Here is a 22,953-nt window from a genome sequence, read left to right as displayed (position 1 = left end):
AGAGAGAGAGAAAAAAAGAAAGAAGGAGCTGGAAAGAAAGAGAGAGAGAGGGAAAGAGAGAGGGAAAGAGAGAGAGAAAGAGAGAAAGAGAGAGGGAAAGAGAGAGACAGGGAAAGAGAGAAAGAGAGAAAGAGAGAGAGAGGGAAAGAGAGAGGGAAAGAGAGAGAGAGAGAGAGAGAGCGAGAGCTTCCTGAGGCTGAGGAGCTCCCCGTGTGCGGATGCAGCATCGTTCAGACTGGAGCAGATGCAGCCGCTCTGTAACTTGTGGCCGCCACTATCTGCCCTCATGTTGGGATCCATGGGCTCGAGGACCCCACAATCTAGGATCGTGTCCCTGGAGAAGCGATAGATATTCTGGGCGATGACTTCACCATGATACAGGCGAGAAGAAGCAAGATGGTGTCTGGTCAGAATATGAGCTGCGCGCAGAATGGCAGCCTCATGGCGGGCTCTGAGGAGAATTCTCTGCTGATCAGGGCGGTCATGTAAGACAGAAAGCACTCATATACCATACTGGACAGGATCCCTGATAAGTGGCCACTGAGACCCCCTCTACTGAGACCCCCTCTACTGACTGAGACCCCCTCTACTGACTGAGACCCCCTCTACTGACTGAGACCCCCTCTACTGAGACCCCCTCTACTGACTGAGACCCCCTCTACTGGGACCCCCTCTACTGACTGAGACCCCCTCTACTGACTGAGACCCCCTCTACTGGGACCCCCTCTACTGACTGAGACCCCCTCTACTGAGACCCCCTATACTGACAGACCCCCTCTACTGAGACCCCCTCTACTGAGACCATCTACTGACTGAGACCCCCTCTACTGAGCTCCCCCCCTCTACTGACTGAGACCCCCCTCTACTGAGACCATCTACTGACTGAGACCCCCTCTACTGAGCCCCCCCCTCTACTGACTGAGACCCCCCTCTACTGAAACCCTCCCCTCTACTGAGACCCCCTCTACTGAGATCATCTACTGACTGAGACCCCTCTACTTAGACCATCTACTGACTGAGACCCCTCTACTTAGACCATCTACTGACTGAGACCCCTCTACTTAGACCATCTACTGACTGAGACCCCTCTACTGAAACCCCCCCTCTACTGAGATCATCTGCTGACTGAGACCCCTCTACTGAGATCATCTGCTGACTGAGACCCCTCTACTGAAACCCCCCCTCTACTGAGACCCCCTCTACTGAGATCATCTACTGACTGAGACCCCCTCTACTGAGACCCCTTCTACTGAGACCCCCTCTACTGACTGAGACCCCCCTCTAATGAGACCCCCCCTCTACTGAGACCATCTACTGACTGAGACCCCCTCTGAGACCATCTACTGACTGAGACCCCTCTACTGAAACTCCCCCTCTACTGAGACCCCCCTCTACTGAGACCATCTACTGACTGAGACCCCCTCTACTGAGACCCCCTCTACTGACTGAGACCCCCTCTACTGAGACCATCTACTGACTGAGACCCCCCTCTAATGAGACCCCCCCTCTACTGAGACCATCTACTGACTGAGACCCCCCTCTACTAAGACCATCTGCTGACTGAGACCCCTCTACTGAAACTCCCCCTCTACTGAGACCCCCCTCTACTGAGACCATCTACTGACTGAGACCCCCTCTACTGAGACCCCCTCTACTGAGACCCCCTCTACTGAGACCCCCTCTACTGAGGGCTGGTATTATCAGTGTGGGAAGGGATAAGATTATGCAGCCCACAGCCGCCAAAAATTGGTGCATCCATTAGGATATTTGTGTGTGTTTATGACTCGCCCACCCCAGGGCTATGGGACACCCGGTGCCGGGCCGGACTAGTCCGGGGGTAGTCAGTGGTGGCGGGGCCCGACTCCGTGGCCCTGGTGGGTGTCAGTTAAAATGGCTGATAACTTGGGGGTGAATACAGTTTGTGTTGGTGACGCCACCTGTGGTATGCGGCTATTAGGCCGCCGCTGCTGTGTGAGGCCTCCGGGGTGATGATATGGCAGCAATGGTGGTACTACTCCCCACAGGTGGAGCGGTGCCCCGGGGCACAGTTGGTGCTCGTGAGAGTCTATGGTGTAGTGGAAGTCTATGCAGAGGAAACAACAGAGGCAACACCAAGGGTGCAGTTCAAGCTGTTCACTCACACATCCTGGTAGAAGTGCACAGGTGCCTCTGGACTGCTGGGACCACTGTCAGGGACCTCCGCTGTTTCTGGGTAATTTCTGGAGCAAAAGCCGGTACCCTTCTCTCTAAAGTGTCGCTGTCTCCTTAAGCCTAGCTCTTTTAGGATGAACCCGCTCAGCCTCCACTACAGCCTCCAGGCTGGGGGTCACCTGTCGGTTACTTGCCCCCTTTCTAGAGGTTCTGCTGTGGGCTGTGGCCCGGGGAGTTTACAACATTCCCTGGGCCTCGGTTTTTACTGTTTGGAGATGATTTTGCACTCCTCCGGTTTCTAGGGACCGTCCCCTGTTGCAGCTTGATCCCTCCACCGATGTTCCTGTGGACACCGCAGCTCTACAGCTACCCGTGGCCCTGGGATCCCTTCTTCTCTCTGCTTGGTGTCACCTGGACCCTCTGAGTCCCAGGATCTTCACCAGGAAGCGTCTCTTTCTTTCCTCAGCTCCTGACTGACTAGAGCTGCCTTTCCTTCCCTCCTTCTCGTCTGCCTCCTGCAGACCTCCTCCTCCTTCTCCCCACTCTCTCAGACTTCTCTCTTCAACTGACTAAACTTGACCTTCCTTTCTCTGACTGCTCTCTGGTGGCTCCTCCCACCTCCCCAGTTGCTCTGATCTACCCTATAGGAGCAGGGATGGGTCTTACGGCCCCTCCCAGCATGCAGCATGGGAGGGTTGCTGCCACTATCCCTGGTCCCAGTGTGTACCTAACAATGGGTGTTGTGTAGATTTGCCAGGGGACCGGCGTTCACTACTTTCCTCACCCAGAATGGGGCATCACACCGCTGGATGGGGTGCAATGTCCTGTGGCGACGGAAGCCTCAGGGGCGCCACACTCCCCCACAGCAAATCCCAGCACGTCCTCGGGCTGAAAAACAACAAAATGTGGAAAGAGACTGCAAAAACATTTTTGGTATGCATACATAAAACAATAAAAACTGTTCTTCCCTTTATGGGAGGCGCAAATACTTGAACGTTGCAAAAACTTTCTTATAAAGAAACTCTACATGTGCACTTCCAGTCCATTGCACGGTTTGGGCACTTCCCCCATAATTCTGGTAGGGGGCACAACAGGTCCAACTATTTTCATTAGGATCTTCTGACCACACAGTCCAGTGGCCCAAAACGTCTTTTTCAACTTTAAGGGGGAAAGGCAAAGACAAACGAACCAGCCACTAAGTCTAGTGGCCTGGTAACACAGGACACATATACATTCACCGGGGACCACATTCCAGTTCCGTGGCCCGGCAACAAATAAACAAGGGGGGGTGACATCTTCGAAAAGTACACTGGGCAGTAAGGCAGGAAAGGGTGTCGTCTTCAAAAAGAACATGAGGGCAGAACATAAGGGACATCTTCACAAAGGGATGAGGGGCTGACAGGAGCTATATACAGTTCAGCATCTTCTTCTTTCTTTTATTACTTGTGAGGATAGATGCGGGGGTCCCACTCCGGCATTGCTCCAGGCAGCAGGTAGGCCGAGGAGATCAGGGATTGCGTCTCCTGGGTGCTGGTCACTGGCCTACTGCGGGGCGCTGCAGCCTGGGTAGGAGTGGGGCTGCTTGCAGGCACAGCACGGCTTCCCTGCACAGGACTGCTTGCTTGCAGGGGGCTGCTGGCTTGAGAACGGCGGCGCCACTCTGGCTCTTTGGGGCCCTCCTCCTCCCGCAGGACATGAACACTCAGGGCATACCAGCCACAGCTCCCCATCAGCCGTGTATACTCCACCTGGTCGCCGGGCTGGACGTCGCGCCTTGGGTGGCCCCTGGACAAGTGCTCCTCAATGTCACGGCGGGAGACAAAGACATCCTTGCCCAGGCCGGGCTCTCGGATAAAGCCCCAGCCGCCGTCCTGCCTGAAGTCAATCACTTGGCCCCTTCTCACTGGGCCCTGAGATCCTTTTCGGGCCTTCCGGATCTGGGCTTTGGAGGCCAGGTTGGACGCCTCCACGGCCCTCCGCTTCTCCTCCCGGAGCTCTCGTTCCTGTTGAAACAGCTCCACTTGGTGGGCGCAGGCTATCTCCGTTGCCAGCGGGGTTTCGGCAGGGCGCAGGGGCCGGGCCAGGCCCAGGTCACGCCGGGTGAGCACATATCCATCGAGCGGTAGGAGGGCTCGGCAAGGGGCCCACCAACTCATCGGGACCCGCTGGGGCCTGGGAGCCTTCTGCGCTGCTGGGGGCTGCTGGGCGTGCTATGGCCTGGGAGCGGTCGGCGGGCGCCTCCTGCAAGCCTGCAGGAGGGATAGGCTAAGACACTTCGCTGTACCAGGGGCTCGGGCAGGCAGGGGCAACATGCAGCTTACCCAGGTCCAGTACCGCGGCCTGTTCTCTGTGGCCCACGGCTTCTGCTGCCGCCTGGTTCTGCTCAGCACTCGCTCTCTGCTCCGCGCTCTCCACCCGCCGTCCCACTTCAGCCTGCAGGGCACTCAGCCTCCGGGTGAGGAACTCGACCTCCTCCTTCAGGAACTCCAGTCCAGGTTCCAGCTTGTGGGTCGCCGGGGCATCTGGCTGCAACTTCTCCGCCATGCTGCCTGCCTGGTGACCGTCCTCTACCACTCTGCTCGGGTACTCGACCACGCCACTCGGCTGCACCCTTTCCCTTCTTGGAGGCAGAGCCGGAGGGTGCACCAGCATCTGGCGCCAGACTGGCGCCCAGCCCATCATGGCCGGCACCGCTCCGCTTGCTATCAGGTACATTTTCGTTATCTGCTGGTCTGGCATTTAGACTCTTTCTGCCAGCCAACTTTTCTAGGCGCCATATTTCTCTCCTCCGCTCTCCATAGCGGGCACACCTTCGCGCTCTTTTGCCAAGACCAAGGGGGCGGGGCTTCTCTTCGCGCCCTTTCTTCTGACACGCCCCCCTTCTTCCCACTCTCAGCAGCGCTAATGGCGGTGGTTTCTCACAGTAAACAGTCTTTTAAGCACAGTTTCTGCAGGCGCACAGTACCCGGTGGGACCGGGCACGAAATCCTGTTCGTGACGCCAAAATTGACTCGCCCACCCCAGGGCTATGGGACACCCGGTGCCGGGCCGGACTAGTCCGGGGGTAGTCAGTGGTGGCGGGGCCCGACTCCGTGGCCCTGGTGGGTGTCAGTTAAAATGGCTGATAACTTGGGGGTGAATACAGTTTGTGTTGGTGACGCCACCTGTGGTATGCGGCTATTAAGCCGCCGCTGCTGTGTGAGGCCTTTGGGGTGATGATATGGCAGCAATGGTGGTACTACTCCCCACAGGTGGAGCGGTGCCCCGGGGCACAGTTGGTGCTCGTGAGAGTCTATGGTGTAGTGGAAGTCTATGCAGAGGAAGTAACAGAGGCAACACCAAGGGTGCAGTTCAAGCTGTTCACTCACACATCCTGGTAGAAGTGCACAGGTGCCTCTGGACTGCTGGGACCACTGTCAGGGACCTCCGCTGTTTCTGGGTAATTTCTGGAGCAAAAGCCGGTACCCTTCTCTCTAAAGTGTCGCTGTCTCCTTAAGCCTAGCTCTTTTAGGATGAACCCGCTCGGCCTCCACTACAGCCTCCAGGCTGGGGGTCACCTGTCGGATGATTCTCCCCTTTCTAGAGGTTCTGCTGTGGGCTGTGGCCCGGGGAGTTTACAACTTTCCCTGGGCCTCGGTTTTTACTGTTTGGAGATGATTTTGCACTCCTCCGGTTTCTACGGACCGTCCCCTGTTGCAGCTTGATCCCTCCACCGATGTTCCTGTGGACACCGCAGCTCTACAGCTACCCGTGGCCCTGGAATCCCTTCTGTTCTCTGCTTGGTGTCACCTGGACCCTCTAAGTCCCAGGATCTTCACCAGGAAGCGTCTCTTTCTTTCCTCAGCTCCTGACTGACTAGAGCTGCCTTTCCTTCCCTCCTTCTCGTCTGCCTCCTGCAGACCTCCTCCTCCTTCTCCCCACTCTCTCAGACTTCTCTCTTCAACTGACTAAACGTGACCTTCCTTTCTCTGACTGCTCTCTGGTGGCTCCTCCCACCTCCCCAGTTGCTCTGATCTACCCTATAGGAGCAGGGATGGGTCTTACGGCCCCTCCCAGCATGCAGCATGGGAGGGTTGCTGCCACTATCCCTGGTCCCAGTGTGTACCTAACAATGGGTGTTGTGTAGATTTGCCAGGGGACCGGCGTTCACTCCTTTCCTCACCCAGAATGGGGCATCACACCGCTGGATGGGGTGCAATGTCCTGTGGCGACGGAAGCCTCAGGGGCGCCACATTTATTTACATGGTTAGTAATGGGGGTGTCTTATTGATGCCTACCCATTACTAGCCCAGGGCTTCACGGCAGCTGTGATTTTTCTTTTTGACAAATCATAGCTGCTATCAACCCCTTATATTAACCCAATTGCTACCGCAGCAGGGCAATTGGGGAGAGCAGGGTAAAGTGCCACAATTAGTGCATCTAACCATGGCTCTTTCCACCTTGATAATACCTGCCCCCAGCAGTCTGCTTTATCTTGGCTGGTTATCAAAAATGAGGGGGGACCCATGCTGTTTTTCATAATTATTTATCTAAATCATTTTATAAAAATGGTGTGGGATCCCCTTTATTTTTTATAACCAGCCAACGTGAAGCAGACCCCTGGGGGTTGCAGCCCTTGGTTGTCTTGTTTTACCTGCGCTGATTATGAAAAATATGGGAGAAGTCATTTTTTTGAAATTATTTATTTCTTTTTACACTACCATACATCAAACTGACTGCAACCAATCACAGACTCTGATACAGAGGGTGGTTGGGGAAGCAGGGAATATTCATGAAGTTTAATGAGCAGGCCAGAAAAGAGTCTGACTGCAATGTTATATTCTGTGGTACATATTACTGCCCTGCTCGTACCCCCATTTGTTTTCTTTTGCAGCCCCTTAGCCCTCACTATGACCATTATACAGCACAGAACTTCTCGTCCCCATTGACTTGTATGGGGTCCATTATCTGGGGTCAAGTTTGGTTCCTGAACTACACTTTTTTTTCCTAGTCTCTGTGGATTCGACAACCCCAAATATCTGTGGGTCCACTCCTCTTCACCAGGCCCAGTACACCAGTCACAGTTGTAATTCCCTGATGGCGGCCCTGTACACGGATCCACTCCTCTTCACCAGGCCCGGTACACCAGTCACAGTTGTAATGCCCTGATGGCGGCCCTGTACACGGGTCCACTCCTCTTCACCAGGCCCGGTAGACCAGTCACAGTTGTAATGCCCTGATGGCGGCCCTGTACACGGGTCCACTCCTCTTCACCAGGCCCGGTACACCAGTCACAGTTGTAATGCCCTGATGGCGGCCCTGTACACGGATCCACTCCTCTTCACCAGGCCCAGTACACCAGTCACAGTTGTTATGCCCTGATGGCGGCCCTGTACACGGGTCCACTTCTCTTCACCAGGCCCGGTACACAAGTCACAGTTGTAATGCCCTGATGGCGGCCCTGTACACGGGTCCACCTCTCTTCACCAGGCCCGGTACACCAGTCACAGTTGTAATGCCCTGATGGCGGCCCTGTACACGGGTCCACCTCTCTTCACCAGGCCCAGTACACCAGTCACAGTTGTAATGCCCTGATGGCGGCCCTGTACACGGGTCCACTCCTCTTCACCAGGCCCGGTACACCAGTCACAGTTGTAATGGCCTGATGGCGGCCCTGTACATGGATCCACTCCTCTTCACCGGGCCCAGTACACCAGTCACAGTTGTAATGCCCTGATGGCGGCCCTGTACACGGGTCCACTCCTCTTCACCAGGCCCGGTACACCAGTCACAGTTGTAATGCCCTGTACACGGGTCCACTCCTCTTCACCAGGCCCGGTACACCAGTCACAGTTGTAATGCCCTGATGGCGGCCCTGTACACGGGTCCACTTCTCTTCACCGGGCCCAGTACACCAGTCACAGTTGTAATGCCCTGATGGCGGCCCTGTACACGGGTCCACTCCTCTTCACCAGGCCCAGTACACCAGTCACAGTTGTAATGCCCTGATGGCGGCCCTGTACACGGGTCCACTCCTCTTCACCGGGCCCAGTACACCAGTCACAGTTGTAATGCCCTGATGGCGGCCCTGTACACGGGTCCACCTCTCTTCACCGGGCCCAGTACACCAGTCACAGTTGTAATGCCCTGATGGCGGCCCTGTACACGGATCCACTCCTCTTCACCAGGCCCAGTACATCAGTCACAGTTGTAATGCCCTGATGGCGGCCCTGTACACGGGTCCACCTCTCTTCACCGGGCCCAGTACACCAGTCACAGTTGTAATGCCCTGATGGCGGCCCTGTACACGGATCCACTCCTCTTCACCGGGCCCAGTACACCAGTCACAGTTGTAATGCCCTGATGGCGGCCCTGTACACGGGTCCACTCCTCTTCACCGGGCCCAGTACACCAGTCACAGTTGTAATGCCCTGATGGCGGCCCTGTACACGGGTCCACCTCTCTTCACCAGGCCCGGTACACCAGTCACAGTTGTAATGCCCTGATGGCGGCCCTGTACATGGATCCACTCCTCTTCACCGGGCCCAGTACACCAGTCACAGTTGTAATGCCCTGATGGCGGCCCTGTACACGGGTCCACTCCTCTTCACCAGGCCCGGTACACCAGTCACAGTTGTAATGCCCTGATGGCGGCCCTGTACACGGATCCACTCCTCTTCACCGGGCCCAGTACACCAGTCACAGTTGTAATGCCCTGATGGCGGCCCTGTACACGGGTCCACTCCTCTTCACCAGGCCCGGTACACCAGTCACAGTTGTAATGCCCTGATGGCGGCCCTGTACACGGATCCACTCCTCTTCACCAGGCCCAGTACACCAGTCACAGTTGTAATGCCCTGATGGCGGCCCTGTACACGGGTCCACTCCTCTTCACCAGGCCCGGTACACCAGTCACAGTTGTAATGCCCTGATGGCGGCCCTGTACACGGATCCACTCCTCTTCACCAGGCCCGGTACACCAGTCACAGTTGTAATGCCCTGATGGCGGCCCTGTACACGGATCCACTCCTCTTCACCAGGCCCAGTACACTAGTCACTGTTGTAATGCCCTGATGGCGGCCCTGTACACGGATCCACTCCTCTTCAGTGTCAATTAAATATGAACAATTGCCCACAAATAGTTAGAAGACACATTTTTTCATCTTTTTATTCCAAGTGTGAATCATTTATGTTGATCTTTATACTGACAAGAAAATGAAGCCTAATGGATTCTACAAGTGTAAGACGGTGTCCAGGAGTGACCTCGCGGCCTTCTCGGTCACACCATGGTTTTCTGGAGAGACACCGCCATTATTGTGGTGAGGTTTTCTTCCTCCCCTGCCCTGTACAGATGTACCCTGCCTCGGACAGTGCGGCCCGTTAGTGGCCCACTCCGGGCATCCAGGACGGCCAGTCGCCCCTACAACGCTGCCGTACCAAGTCTGTCATGCTCTCAATGTTCCACGAAATCCCTCCAACTTGACTTGTATTTCATTGTATCTTGATTAGATGATTGTGGATATATAACAATGTCTTGCTTCATTTCTATTTTTCAGAAATACTTTCTTCTTCTTACAAACATTTTTCACGTCCTGAACTTTCCTGGAGCTTCCACAGAAATAATATTCCATGTCCAGGAGGAGCAAGAAGAAGACACGTTGATTGGAAACTTAGGGAAGAGTTTCCCGTCTTCTGCGCCCCTGCAGTACAAGCTCTTAACCCGCACAAACTACTTCCATCTCGATTCTCACAGTGGGAATTTATATACAATGGCCAACAAGCTTGACCGGGAGTCCTTGTGCCCATTCCACACCGAGGACCAGTGCTCGATGACGCTGGATGTCTTTATTTCATCACAAGAACATTCTGAATTTATGAAAGTCACACTTTTAATCCTGGACATTAATGACAATCTGCCCTACTTCCCAGAGCCCATCTACACTGTCTCCATTCCAGAGGACGCCACTATTGGAAGCCCATTTGTCATTGACCCATTGGCTAAAGACGAGGATATAAACCACAATGCCGACCTGTCCTACCAGCTCATCTGTCCAGACAACATCTTCACTCTCCACCAACAGCTGGATGTCTTGACATTAATCCTTCTCAGGCCTCTGGATCGCGAGTCTCACAGTGAACTTCGGATGAGTTTAATTGCCTCTGATAATGGATTTCCACCAATGTCTGGCACGGCCACACTTCTTGTACAAATCATTGACGTAAATGATAACTGTCCTGTGTTCCTTACAAACAATGTCTCAGTGACTCTTCCAAGGAGCAAGTCTGTGGGTGACAAAGTAGTGCAATTTCAAGCCATAGATGCGGATGATGGTGAGAACAGTGTGATTGAGTATTTTTATAGCACCCGAGTTGCAGAATCAATCAGAAAACGTTTTCATCTGGATAGCTCATCTGGGTTACTGACTCTATCGGAGCCGTTACGAGACAACGTGATGCAATACCGGCTGTCGGTTTTAGCCGTTGGACCTGGTTGTTTTCCTGCAGTGGCCTCAGTCACTATAAATCTGGAAAAAATTCAGAAGAAGCCGACGATAGAAGTTCGCTTCATAGCATCCCAAAACGAAGGTGGCATCTCCATCCAGGAAGACGTCCCACCGGGAACCATCATTGCCATCTTAGATATTACAGATCCGGATGGAAGTGTTCGCCGTCCTCTTTTCATAAATGAACCCTCTCCCTTCCACTTAAGGTCTTCTGATTCTTCTTCAGACACATTCCTGCTATTGACATCCAGTCCGCTGGACTTTGAAGTAAAAGAACAGTATAACATCACAATAACGGGAAATTCCACCATTAATGAATCATTTATGTGTACGGAAACCATTAAGATTCAGATTGAAGATGTCAATGATAATAGCCCAAAATTCCAAAACCATCTTGAAGAAATCATCATTGAAGAAAACAATATTCCCGGAGATATATTACTGAATCTTTCTGCTTCCGATGAAGATAGTGGATCCAATGGAGAAATAAGCTACTATCTGCTGGATGGAGATCCCAAAGTGTTCTCCATCAACAGCTCAAGTGGGATTCTCAAAGTATCTGCATCTCTGGACAGAGAAAAGAAATCTTCCTACATTGTACAAGTCACAGCAATGGACCACGGTTCACCATCACTGAATGACTCATGTACCATTGTTATCAAGGTCTTAGATCAAAATGACAACCCACCAACTTTTGCTTCAAATGAGTTTATGTTCTTTATCCCTGAGGATCTTCCTCTTCAAGGAGAGGTTGGCTACATCAATGTGACAGATGTAGACAGTGGCTTAAATGGGGACTTCTCTGTGCACCTTATAAATAACACTTCCTTGTTTTCTATGGGGCAAGACCGAATACTAAGGGCAAAGGGACCTTTCGACTATGAAAATGTATTGATATATGAACTTTGGCTGGAAGCCAGAGACAAAGGAAGTCCACCATTGACCTCCCGCGTGAAAGCTCTTGTGGTCATACTGGATGTGAATGATAACGCTCCTTTCATAGTTCTTCCAGAGTCAAACTTTTCATATGTGTTGGTTCCACCTGATACTGCCCAGGGTTCCTCTGTGACCAAAGTCCACGCAGTTGATTATGATGCAGGCTTGAATGGCATTATCACATACACCGAGTATGGTGAGATCGGTCCTACTGCCAGTCTCTTTAAGGTTGATGCCAACACAGGTAATGTCATATTGAAAGAAAGTCCCATCAGTCATCATTGTGGTCTGTATCAACTCTTAGTAAAAGCCAGTGACCACGGCTCTCCTGCCGCGCTCTCCACGATCGTATGGGTCAACATTCTTCTGAACGAAAGTATCAGCAATAGGAGTTATGTGGAGTCTTTAATCATGACGAGCAGAGCCAGTATGAGGCACGAAAGCCAGGTGATTCCTCTGGAGCCATGCCTGGAGAAGCCGCCCACCACGGCCCCAATCAGCTGGTCACTGACGGCCCCGGTCGCCCTTGCAGTTGTGTCAGTCTCTATCATATGTTGCATGGCTGGCAGCTTCTTATTTCTCTGTTCAAGAAGAAAGGAAATGCAGAGTCCAGATGTCCAAGTTCCTCTGCAGTTAAATGTAGATTGTTACACAAGAGACAGGGGTGAAGTGAAATACTATGACCCTTCTGACAGCCGCACGCCCCTTTAAGGCCCTTGCGCATCCATTGGTAGCAATGTTACATGGATTTGTTGTATAAATCACATTATGTCCTACATTAGGGTACAATTACTTCTCCAGTGCCAAGAGATGGTCAGAATGGACATCAACTGCAGAGAATTATTGGCACCACTGACTGGACTAGGAAAGTGGCCACGTGAGGGCTCCTCTGTGCCTGAAAGACTGCGCTTGGCTGTATTTTTATTGCTTCCTGTCGTTCTCTGCATATTGCACATCTCAGTCATCGGGAGCCAGGTCCTGTCGTCTGGGTGTAATATCCCGGTCAGGACACCTCAGGCCGTATTCATTCACAGGGCCAACCCGTGATGTCATCACTATGGAGGCGAGGCTTGCCACATTAGCAAAAAAGGGCATGTCCATGTGGGAGCTTCCCTATCGATAAAAGGGGAGAATTGGGACAATCTAGTAATTAGACTCGATTGATTGGATGAGAAGGAGGGGAAAGGAGAGTAGGGGGAAGAAAGAGAGAGGAGGAGGGAGAGGGAGTGAAGGAGGGAGTGGAGGAGGGAGAGGAGGAGGAGGAAAGGGAGAGGAGGGATAAGAAAGGGAGAGGAGGAGGGAGAGGAGGGGGCAGAAAGGGAGAGGAGGAGGAGGAAAGGGAGAGGAGGGGGCAGAAAGGGAGAGGAGGGGGAAGAAAGGGCGAGGAGGAGGAGGAAGAAAGGGAGAGAAGGGGGAAGAAAGGGAGAGGAGGAGGGAGAGGGAGTGAAGGAGGGAGTGGAGGAGGGAGAGGAGGGGGCAGAAAGGGAGAGGAGGGGGCAGAAAGGGAGAGGAGGAAAGGGAGAGGAGGGATAAGAAAGGGAGAGGAGGGGGAAGAAAGGGCGAGGAGGAGGAGGAAGAAAGGGAGAGAAGGGGGAAGAAAGGGAGAGGAGGAGGAGGAAGAAAGGGAGAGAAGGGGGAAGAAAGAGAGAGGAGGAGGGAGAGGGAGTGAAGGAGGGAGTGGAGGAGGGAGAGGAGGAGGAGGAAAGGGAGAGGAGGGATAAGAAAGGGAGAGGAGGAGGGAGAGGAGGGGGCAGAAAGGGAGAGGAGGAGGAGGAAAGGGAGAGGAGGGGGCAGAAAGGGAGAGGAGGGGGAAGAAAGGGCGAGGAGGAGGAGGAAGAAAGGGAGAGAAGGGGGAAGAAAGAGAGAGGAGGAGGGAGAGGGAGTGAAGGAGGGAGTGGAGGAGGGAGAGGAGGAGGAGGAAAGGGAGAGGAGGGATAAGAAAGGGAGAGGAGGAGGGAGAGGAGGGGGCAGAAAGGGAGAGGAGGAGGAGGAAAGGGAGAGGAGGGGGCAGAAAGGGAGAGGAGGGGGAAGAAAGGGCGAGGAGGAGGAGGAAGAAAGGGAGAGAAGGGGGAAGAAAGAGAGAGGAGGAGGGAGAGGGAGTGAAGGAGGGAGCGGAGGAGGGAGAGGAGGAGGAGGAAAGGGAGAGGAGGGATAAGAAAGGGAGAGGAGGAGGAGGAAAGGGAGAGGAGGGATAAGAAAGGGAGAGGAGGGGGAAGAAAGGGCGAGGAGGAGGAGGAAGAAAGGGAGAGAAGGGGGAAGAAAGGGAGAGGGAGTGAAGGAGGGAGTGGAGGAGGGAGAGGAGGGGGCAGAAAGGGAGAGGAGGGGGCAGAAAGGGAGAGGAGGAGGAGGAAAGGGAGAGGAGGGATAAGAAAGGGAGAGGAGGGGGAAGAAAGGGAGAGGAGGAGGGAGAGGGCGTGAAGGAGGGAGTGGAGGAGGGAGAGGAGGGGGCAGAAAGGGAGAGGAGGGATAAGAAAGGGAGAGGAGGGGGAAGAAAGGGCGAGGAGGAGGGAGTGGAGGAGGGAGAGGGAGTGGAGGAGGGAGAGGAGGGGGCAGAAAGGGAGAGGAGGAGGAAAGGGAGAAGAGGGATAAGAAAGGGACAGGAGGAGAAGGAAAGGGAGAGGAGGGAGAAGAAAGGGAGAGAAGGGGGAAGAAAGGGAGAGTAAGGGGAAGAAAGGGAGAGAGAAAGGAAGAGGAAGTGGAAGAAAGGAAGAGGAAGAACGGGAGAGGAGGGGGAAGAAAGGGAAAGTAGGGAGAAGAAAGGGAGAGGAGGGGGAAGAAAGGGAGAGGAGGAGGAGGGAGAGGAGGAGGATGAAAGGGAGAGGAGGAGGAGGGAGAGGGATAGGAGGAGGGGGCAGAAAGGGAGAGGAGGGGGAAGAAAGGAGAGTAGGGGGAAGAAAGGAAGAGGAAGAAAGGAAGAGGAGGGGGAAGAAAGGAAGAGGAAGAAAGGAAGAGGGTGAGGAGAGAGAGGAAGAGGGGTAGGAAGGGGAGGGAGAGGAGGAAGGGGAGTGGGAGGGAGAGGGGGAGGATGGGGAGGGAAAGGGAGAGGAGGAGGGTGGTGAGGAGGGAGAAAAGGAGGAGGAAGGGGAGGGAGAGGGAGAGGAGGAAAAGAAGGGATAAGGATGGGAATGAAGAGAAGGGGGAGTAGGGGAAGGGGAAAATGAGGGCGAGGAGGAGACAGGGAGTGTAGGAGAGAAGGAGAAGCAGGGAAGGAGTGAGAGGTTGAGAAGGAGGGAGGGGAAGAACGAGGGAGAGAAGGAGGAGCAGCGGAGGAGTGGGAGAAGGAAGGGGAGGAAGAGGGAAAGAAGGAGGGAGGAGGAGAAGCAGTTGAAGAGTGTGAAAAGTAGGGGGAGGAAGAGGGAAAGAAAGAGGAGCAAGGGAGGTGGGGGAGAAGGAGGGATGAAGAAAGCCCAAATTATCACCTACCCTCTCCTCTGCTTGTTGCCTCCCAGACAGGTCCTTTTGTCTTATGCAATAAAGAAATCTGACATAATCCTATGTTCCAGGATTTCTATAATAATACGTTTTGTGTCCAATGATTGTAAATCTTACAAATAATGCAATGTTTTAGTAATGTAAATCTGACCCCCATTTACAGTCCTAGTCCTCTCAGTAGTGGTCTCCTACCAGCTATGATGTCACTAGAGACCTATGGGCTCCTCTTGGTCAGATGTATAGACCCTCAGGGAGATCATATAAAGTGATGTAATCACCTCCCCCAACACATTAAAAAAAGGCTAAAGACTAAATATATGTATCTAATAGAAAAATGAGAACAGGATCATTTTCTAACTTATTGTAATAATTATAGTGGATAACTCAGGAATCTATTTGTGTGGAGCAAAGTCACAACTGACCCCGGTTTATAGGTGATAAAGCTTGTATTGTAACACACACGGTGACCAGCAACAAGTGCAAAGAAAACAATCAAGTCCATAAACACAGGGAAAATAGCAAATGAAGCCTTTAAGGAAAGTCTCTTGAAAACCTCACTGGATAATGTGATTTAGCAGTGCAGTCTCTGAAGCTCCATAAGGAGGTCTCTGAAAGTCCGAAGTGAGATGCAGAGCAGTATACAATGGTCAGAAAACAAATGCAGAGCAGTGTCTAGTGTCCAGAACAGTCCCGGGCTCTGCTACCGCATCAATTCAATGGTGGAAGCAACAAAGCAGTATACAATGGTCAGAACACAAATGCAGAGCAGATTCTAGTGTCCAGAACAGTCCCGGGCTCTGCTACTGCTTCAATTCAATCGTGGAAGCAACAAAGCAGTATACAATGGTCAGAAAACAAATGCAGAGCAGTGTCTAGTGTCCAGAACAGTCCCGGGCTCTGCTACTGCATCAATGCAATGGTGGAAGCAACAAAGCAGTATACAATGGTCAGAAAACAAATGTAGAGCAGATTCTAGTGTCCAGAACAGTCCCGGGCTCTGCTACTGAATCAATGCAATGGTGGAAGCAACAAAGCAGTATACAATGGTCAGAACACAAATGCAGAGCAGTGTCTAGTGTCCAGAACAGTCCCGGGCTCTGCTACCGCATCAATTCAATGGTGGAAGCAACAAAGCAGTATACAATGGTCAGAAGACAAATGCAGAGCAGATTCTAGTGTCCAGAACAGTCCCGGGCTCTGCTACTGCATCAATGCAATGGTGGAAGCAACAAAGCAGTATACAATGGTCAGAAGACAAATGCAGAGCAGGTTCTAGTGTCCAGAACAGTCCCAGGCTCTGCTACCGCATCAATTCAATGGTGGAAGCAACAAAGCAGTATACAATGGTCAGAACACAAATGCAGAGCAGATTCTAGTGTCCAGAACAGTCCCGGGCTCTGCTACCGCATCAATTCAATGGTGGAAGCAACAAAGCAGTATACAATGGTCAGAAAACAAATGCAGAGCAGTGTCTAGTGTCCAGAACAGTCCCGGGCTCTGCTACCGCATCAATTCAATGGTGGAAGCAACAAAGCAGTATACAATGGTCAGAAAACAAATGCAGAGCAGTGTCTAGTGTCCAGAACAGTCCCGGGCTCTGCTACCGCATCAATGCAATGGTGGAAGCAACAAAGCAGTATACAATGGTCAGAAAACAAATGCAGAGAAGTGTCTAGTGTCCAGAACAGTCCCGGGCTCTGCTACCGCATCAATTCAATGGTGGAAGCAACAAAGCAGTATACAATGGTCAGAACACAAATGCAGAGCAGATTCTAGTGTCCAGAACAGTCCCGGGCTCTGCTACTGCTTCAATTCAATCGTGGAAGCAACAAAGCAGTATACAATGGTCAGAAAACAAATGCAGAGCAGTGTCTAGTAACCAGAACAGTCCCGGGCTCTGCTACTGCATCAATGCAATGGTGGAAGCAACAAAGCAGTATACAATGGTCAGAAAACAAATGCAGAGCAGATTCTAGTGTCCAGAACAGTCCCGGGCTCTGCTACTGCATCAATGCAATGGTGGAAGCAACAAAGCAGTGTACAATGGTCAGAAAACAAATGCAGAGCAGTGTCTAGTGTCCAGAACAGTCCCGGGCTCTGCTACTGCATCAATGCAATGGTGGAAGCAACAAAGCAGTATACAATGGTCAGAAAACAAATGCAGAGCAGTGTCTAGTGTCCAGAACAGTCCCGGGCTCTGCTACCGCATCAATTCAATGGTGGAAGCAACAAAGCAGTATACAATGGTCAGAAAACAAATGCAGAGCAGTGTCTAGTGTCCAGAACAGTCCCGGGCTCTGCTACTGCATCAATTCAATGGTGGAAGCAACAAAGCAGTATACAATGGTCAGAAAACAAATGCAGATAGGAATAACGTTTGGAACACCATTCTAAGTCCGAACTGGGTGCAAAAACCTAAAAAAAATCACTATGGGGAGATAAGGTATGCACACCAGTGACTATGTAAGGGGAATACATGAAATAGCAGAAACTGCTGTGTGAATACTGACTTGAAAAATCCAATAGCTATATGTAAGAGTGAAAATGTGAAAAATGGAATCTGCATTACTGCCATGAACATATGAATCAAGAGAAATTTAGCTACTGAATTGATCAATGCAATAGAGCCCCAACACTACGCCAAAGTATTTCTCTACGTTGGGGTCCCTAAAAATTTTTTAAAAAAAATCATAAAAAAATATAAAAAAATAAAAAAAAAAAAACTAAAAAAAATTAAAAAAATCCCCATAGTGATTTTTTTTTAGGTTTTTGCACCCAGTTCGGACTTAGAATGGTGTTGCAAACGTTATTCTTATTTGTTAGTATTTTTTCATTTGTGAACCCTCCCCAACCACACCTATTGCCAATCCATATCATGTGCATAAATAGCCTGGGTCTCAGCTTCCCATACACGGTAAGGTTTTTAACTGCATGAGAGGACACACACAAGATAGGGACCCCAACGTAGAGAAATACTTTGGCGTAGTGTTGGGGCTCTATTGCATTGATCAATTCAGTAGCTAAATTTCTCTTGATTCATATGTTCATGGCAGTAATGCAGATTCTATTTTTCACATTTTCACTCTTGCATATAGCTATTGGATTTTTCAAGTCAGTATTCACACAGCAGTTTCTGCTATTTCATGTATTCCCCTTACATAGTCACTGGTGTGCATACCTTATCTCCCCATAGAAAACAAATGCAGAGCAGATTCTAGTGTCCCGAACAGTCCCATGCTCTGCTACTGCATCAATTCAATGGTGGAAGCAACAAAGCAGTATAATTAAGTAAGCCAGCTTATGTGCCGCCCCCGTGCCAGCAGCCGGCGCTGCTCGGATCCGGGCCTTCAGGGGTGGTGGCTTGAGGGTCTCCAGACCCGGGGGTCTCCCGGACACGCCGAATAAATGGGGGGGAACATATATGTACGGGCTGGGCCGTATTAAGTTCGTGACGCCACCCACGCTGTGTGGTGAGGTGGGACACAACCGCTGCTGTTATGGGGCACCCGGGGTCGATGCAGCAAGTTGTTAACCCCTCCGTGGGTAGGGATGGTTGCCCCGGGACCCGTTTGGTATGTGCAGGGGATGGCGACCGCAGGGGGTGCTGGTGTACTCACTGTTAGTAAAACACACAAGTCTCTGGTAAACCAAGGTGTTAGTGGCCGGTGCCGCGGCCGGTTGCGTTCTGGCCCCCCACCCGGTGGTCTCTATCCTTTTCCTGTACTGCTGTATGTAAGGTGAGAGGTCAGTGGGTGCTCTCGTCCGCTGGCCCGACCGCCTTTAGAAAGACAGCATGGCCCAGGACTCATCCCAACTGGACGCCCGACCTCCTTAACCGTGGGTGGAACGCTACTCAGACAACACAGGGTGAGGGAACCACAATATTAAGACTTTATTGGATCCCCAAAATATTAATGGCACATAACACATAACCAGCAAAACACACAAATGTTACAGGCAACACAGTCTCACCCTTCGGCTGGCTCACCAGGGATTAGAATGTCCGTGCCTCAGAGCTTCCAGGGCTACTTACTCCAATCCAGCAGCACCCCGCTTTCGAGGGGAACATATATGTACGGGCTGGGCCGTATTAAGTTCATGACGCCACCCACGATGTGTGGTGAGGTGCGACACCACCGCTGCTGTTAAGGGGCACCCGGGGGAGATGTTGTGCAGCAAGTTGTTAACCCCTCCATGGGTAGGGATGGTGGCCCCGGGACCCGGTTGTTGTGTGCAGGGGATGGCGACCGCAGGGGGTGCTGGTGTACTCACTGTTAGTAAAACACACAAGTCTCTGGTAAACCAAGGTGATGGTGGCCGATGCCGCGGCCGGTTGCGTTCTGGTCCCCCACCCGGCTGGTGGTCTCTATCCTTTTCCTGCACTGCTGTGTTTAAGGTGGACTTTCCTAATGTGAAACTCAGGAGTCCGTTCCCGGCTGGAGCCGTGCCCGCAGACTCTGGCCCATGGGATCTATGGGCCGTGGCGATGACCTCTTATCCCTAATCGGTGGACTGTTGTCTTCTATGAGGGATTTTGGGTGGGACAGGACCTCCTAGTCCTGGCCTCAATCGGTTAATTAACCAGTTCCAGTAGGTTCTGGTCCTGGCTTCAGGGTCCGAGTACCCCAATTTGTGGGCTACAACCCTGTCCCGGTCCACCTCAGTTCCACCGAGCCGTCTTCCCGTCTCCTGCTGACGGAGACCACCGTCTGCCTCCTAGCCAGTGGCACCAGGGCTCCTACCCTGGTACCGTTCAACTTGAACTCTCCTTGCTGGAGCTACACTTAGCTCCAGCCCACACTCCTCTCCAAACACTTTCTGCTTGCTTTCCCGCCCCGAGCTGTCTAAACCCCTGGGTTGGCGTGTCCCAACCACCTGGCCACACCCACTGGTGTGTCTATCTTTCCCTAAGGGGGGTGACTAGGGTTTCCTGGTTGGTTGTGTGTTTCCTAGTGAGGGAAGGTGTTATGCAGGGGCCTAACTGAGACTACCTAGTTTTGCCAGGGCGTCACACTCCCCCTTGGTTAAACACAGACCGTCCGCGGGCTGTCCGACCACCACCGTTTATTTAACTGGAAAAAGATAAAAGAATAAAACAGTTACAAGTATAATAACATATTTACAATACGCATATTTTGTTTTCTTCCCTTACGGGAGGCATGTTACTTAAACGTTGCACATACAAACAACCGGGACAGGACGGACCGGGTCCTTCTCACTTCACCCACCCAAAACAACCTATCCCTGATGCCACCTCTAAAACACAGGTTGGAACCCCTTGTCCAAGTCCAGGGTAGGTCCGGGTGTTGCCCAAACGGGCCGGGTAAAAAGTTCCTTACCCGGCAGTCCTTTTTCAAGGGCCCCACGTCCAGGGACCCCTGACCCGGAGGGTAGTCACCGGTTTTGCTGGTGACAGGGCCTCGTCCGACTCTACCGCAGGCCCATCCTCCAACCAGCCTCTCCAGAGACTGCAGCTTGGTGAAAAGGTTGGTCAGGGAGTATTTACAAAACCCAAAAGTTTATGGGCTGGCTCTCAAGTTCTAAGCCATTGTCTTTTTGAACTTTAAATGGGAATTACAGACAGTCCTAACGGGGAACTTCAACTTGTTGGTAGCTGGGAACCACTACCATTGCTTAACATTCTCCTCCGAAGTTGGATGGTGGGGAGGGGTGGGTGTGCGGCTGGACGCTCTGCTTCTCCCATCTCCACACATCGAGGGCAAACCACCCCCTCTCCCCACAATGCCGGGTGTACAGCACCAGCTCTCCGGGCTCCAGGTCACGGTCGGGATGGCAAACGGGCAAATGTGGGTATACATGCCTCCGGGACACGAATATCTCGGCCTCCAGGCCCGGCTCGAAGATAAAACCCCATCCTCTTTGGGGGTTTAAGTGCCAGACCTGGCCCTGGTAGACCGCGACCCGCACCCGAAAAGTAGCATTCCGCAAATTGCCCTCCGTGTAGGTCCGGGACAGGACCTCCGCCTTCCGCTTTTCCCGAGCTGCAATCTCTTTGCCCAGCTGGCGCCGCTGCCGCTCCCAGTATGGAGCTCCTTCTGCCTGCTCCGGTTCAACCTGCGCGGGGGCCGGGCCCAGTCGGAGTCCCTCCGTGCCGGTTACGACCAGCACTCTTGGCAATGGAGGGCCCCGCTGTGATGTGGCTCGTTCGGCTGCTCCGCAGGTGCATCTCTGCTGCGCCTCAGTCGAGGCCGGGAGTCTGGGAGCGGATGGTGTTTTTGGCGGTGCTGGCTTCTGGTCGGGGACTGTATCCGCTGCGGCCGGGCGGGTAGCTGGGGCCGTCGTCATCACGGGTGCTTTCTCCTCCGAGACCGGACGGGACATCTTCTGGGCGGTGCACGAGCGTGGAGCTGGTGCGGGAACCGGGGCGGTGACAGACTCGCTGTCGGCGGCCTCTGCTAGCAGGCCCTTGCGGGCGGACAGAACGGGTAGCGCTGCCGGTGGTGGGGGCAGCGGACAAAGTGGGGCATCGGCAACAGGTGCAGGTGGTGAGAGGGGCAGCGTGGCGGGCAGGGGCAGACCGGGCCCCTCAGTCTGGTCGGCCGCTCCCTGGGGGACATAGGGGCGTGGGTTGCTTACACGCTCCTCCGAGGCTGCTTCCATCTCACAGGCCCGAACAGCTGCAGCTAATCCCTCCATCTTGGCCGTCCATCGTTTTAGCATATGGCTCGCCTGTGCCTGGATCCGGCGGCACATGCGCTCCATCTGGACTTGTACCCAGTCGGCCGTTCCAGGCGCGGGCTCCTTCGCTGCGGGCTTGTTAGACGGGTCGGCCATCCTGCATGGGTGGTATCCAGGAACAAGAGGGGTGGCAGGGTCCTGGAGTCCCTGCCCTTTATCTGCTCGGTCACATGCTGCAGTATGCTTCGCCCGCCCCCTTGGTCTTTTGCCGGCATTCCTTTTCTTTGCTGGTAAGTTTTGTTTTTCGACTTCCAGCTCGCTTTCCGGCTGCGTTCCCAGGGGGCGGGGATTCGGCTTTTGCGCCCTTTTCTCGGGGAAGAAGACGCTGGGTTATTGTTTTCGCGCCTTAAATGGTGGCAAGATGGCGACTTCTGAAAATTTGGCAACGGATCACCGCTGACTGTCCAATACAAGGCGCACTTCCACAAGGTAAGTGGATGGGTAAGTATCCTGTTTGTGATGCCAAGTTACGGGGTGTGCCGCCCCCGTGCCAGCAGCCGGCGCTGCTCGGATCCGGGCCTTCAGGGGTGGTGGCTTGAGGGTCTCCAGACCCGGGGGTCTCGCGGACACGCCGAATAAATGGGGGGAACATATATGTACGGGCTGGGCCGTATTAAGTTCGTGACGCCACCCACGCTGAGTGGTGAGGTGGGACACAACCGCTGCTGTTATGGGGCACCCGGGGTCGATGTTGTGCAGCAAGTTGTTAATCCCTCCGTGGGTAGGGATGGTTGCCCCGGGACCCGGTTGGTATGTGCAGGGGATGGCGACCGCAGGGGGTGCTGGTGTACTCACTGTTAGTAAAACACACAAGTCTCTGGTAAACCAAGGTGATAGTGGCCGGTGCCGCGGCCGGTTGCGTTCTGGCCCCCCACCCGGTGGTCTCTATCCTTTTCCTGTACTGCTGTGTGTAAGGTGAGAGGTCAGTGGGTGCTCTCGTCCGCTGGCCCGACCGCCTTTAGAAAGACAGCATGGCCCAGGACTCATCCCAACTGGACCCCGACCTCCTTAATCGTGGGCGGAACACGACTCAGACAACACAGGGTGAGGGAATCACAATATTAAGACTTTATTGGATCCCCAAAATATTAATGGCACATAACACATAACCAGCAAAACACACAAATGTTACAGGCAACAGAGTCTCACCCTTCCGCTGCTCACCAGGGATTAGAATGTCCGTGCCTCACAGGTTCCAGGGCCACTTACTCCAATCCAGCAGCACCCCGCTTTCGGCAGGCACTCACCGAGA

The 22,953-nt window shown here is 53.0% G+C and overlaps 1 protein-coding gene across 1 annotated transcript in view; it reads left to right on the top strand.

The window, feature by feature from the left end:
• The window catches only part of LOC142250239 (protocadherin-20-like), a 28,302-nt gene extending 15,557 nt beyond the window's left edge, over positions 1–12,745 (top strand). Inside the window, exon 2 of the mRNA XM_075322367.1 lies at positions 9,687–12,745. Coding sequence (XP_075178482.1) covers positions 9,687–12,281 — 2,595 coding nt within the window. The 3' untranslated portion in view covers positions 12,282–12,745. The remainder of the gene's footprint in view (positions 1–9,686) is intronic.
• Positions 12,746–22,953: the final 10,208 nt, after the last annotated feature.

This window comes from Anomaloglossus baeobatrachus, chromosome 9 (assembly GCF_048569485.1).
Source record: "Anomaloglossus baeobatrachus isolate aAnoBae1 chromosome 9, aAnoBae1.hap1, whole genome shotgun sequence".
In the NCBI taxonomy this organism is placed as follows: Eukaryota; Metazoa; Chordata; class Amphibia; order Anura; family Aromobatidae; genus Anomaloglossus; species Anomaloglossus baeobatrachus.
This window is presented reverse-complemented; position numbering and strand designations above follow the sequence as displayed.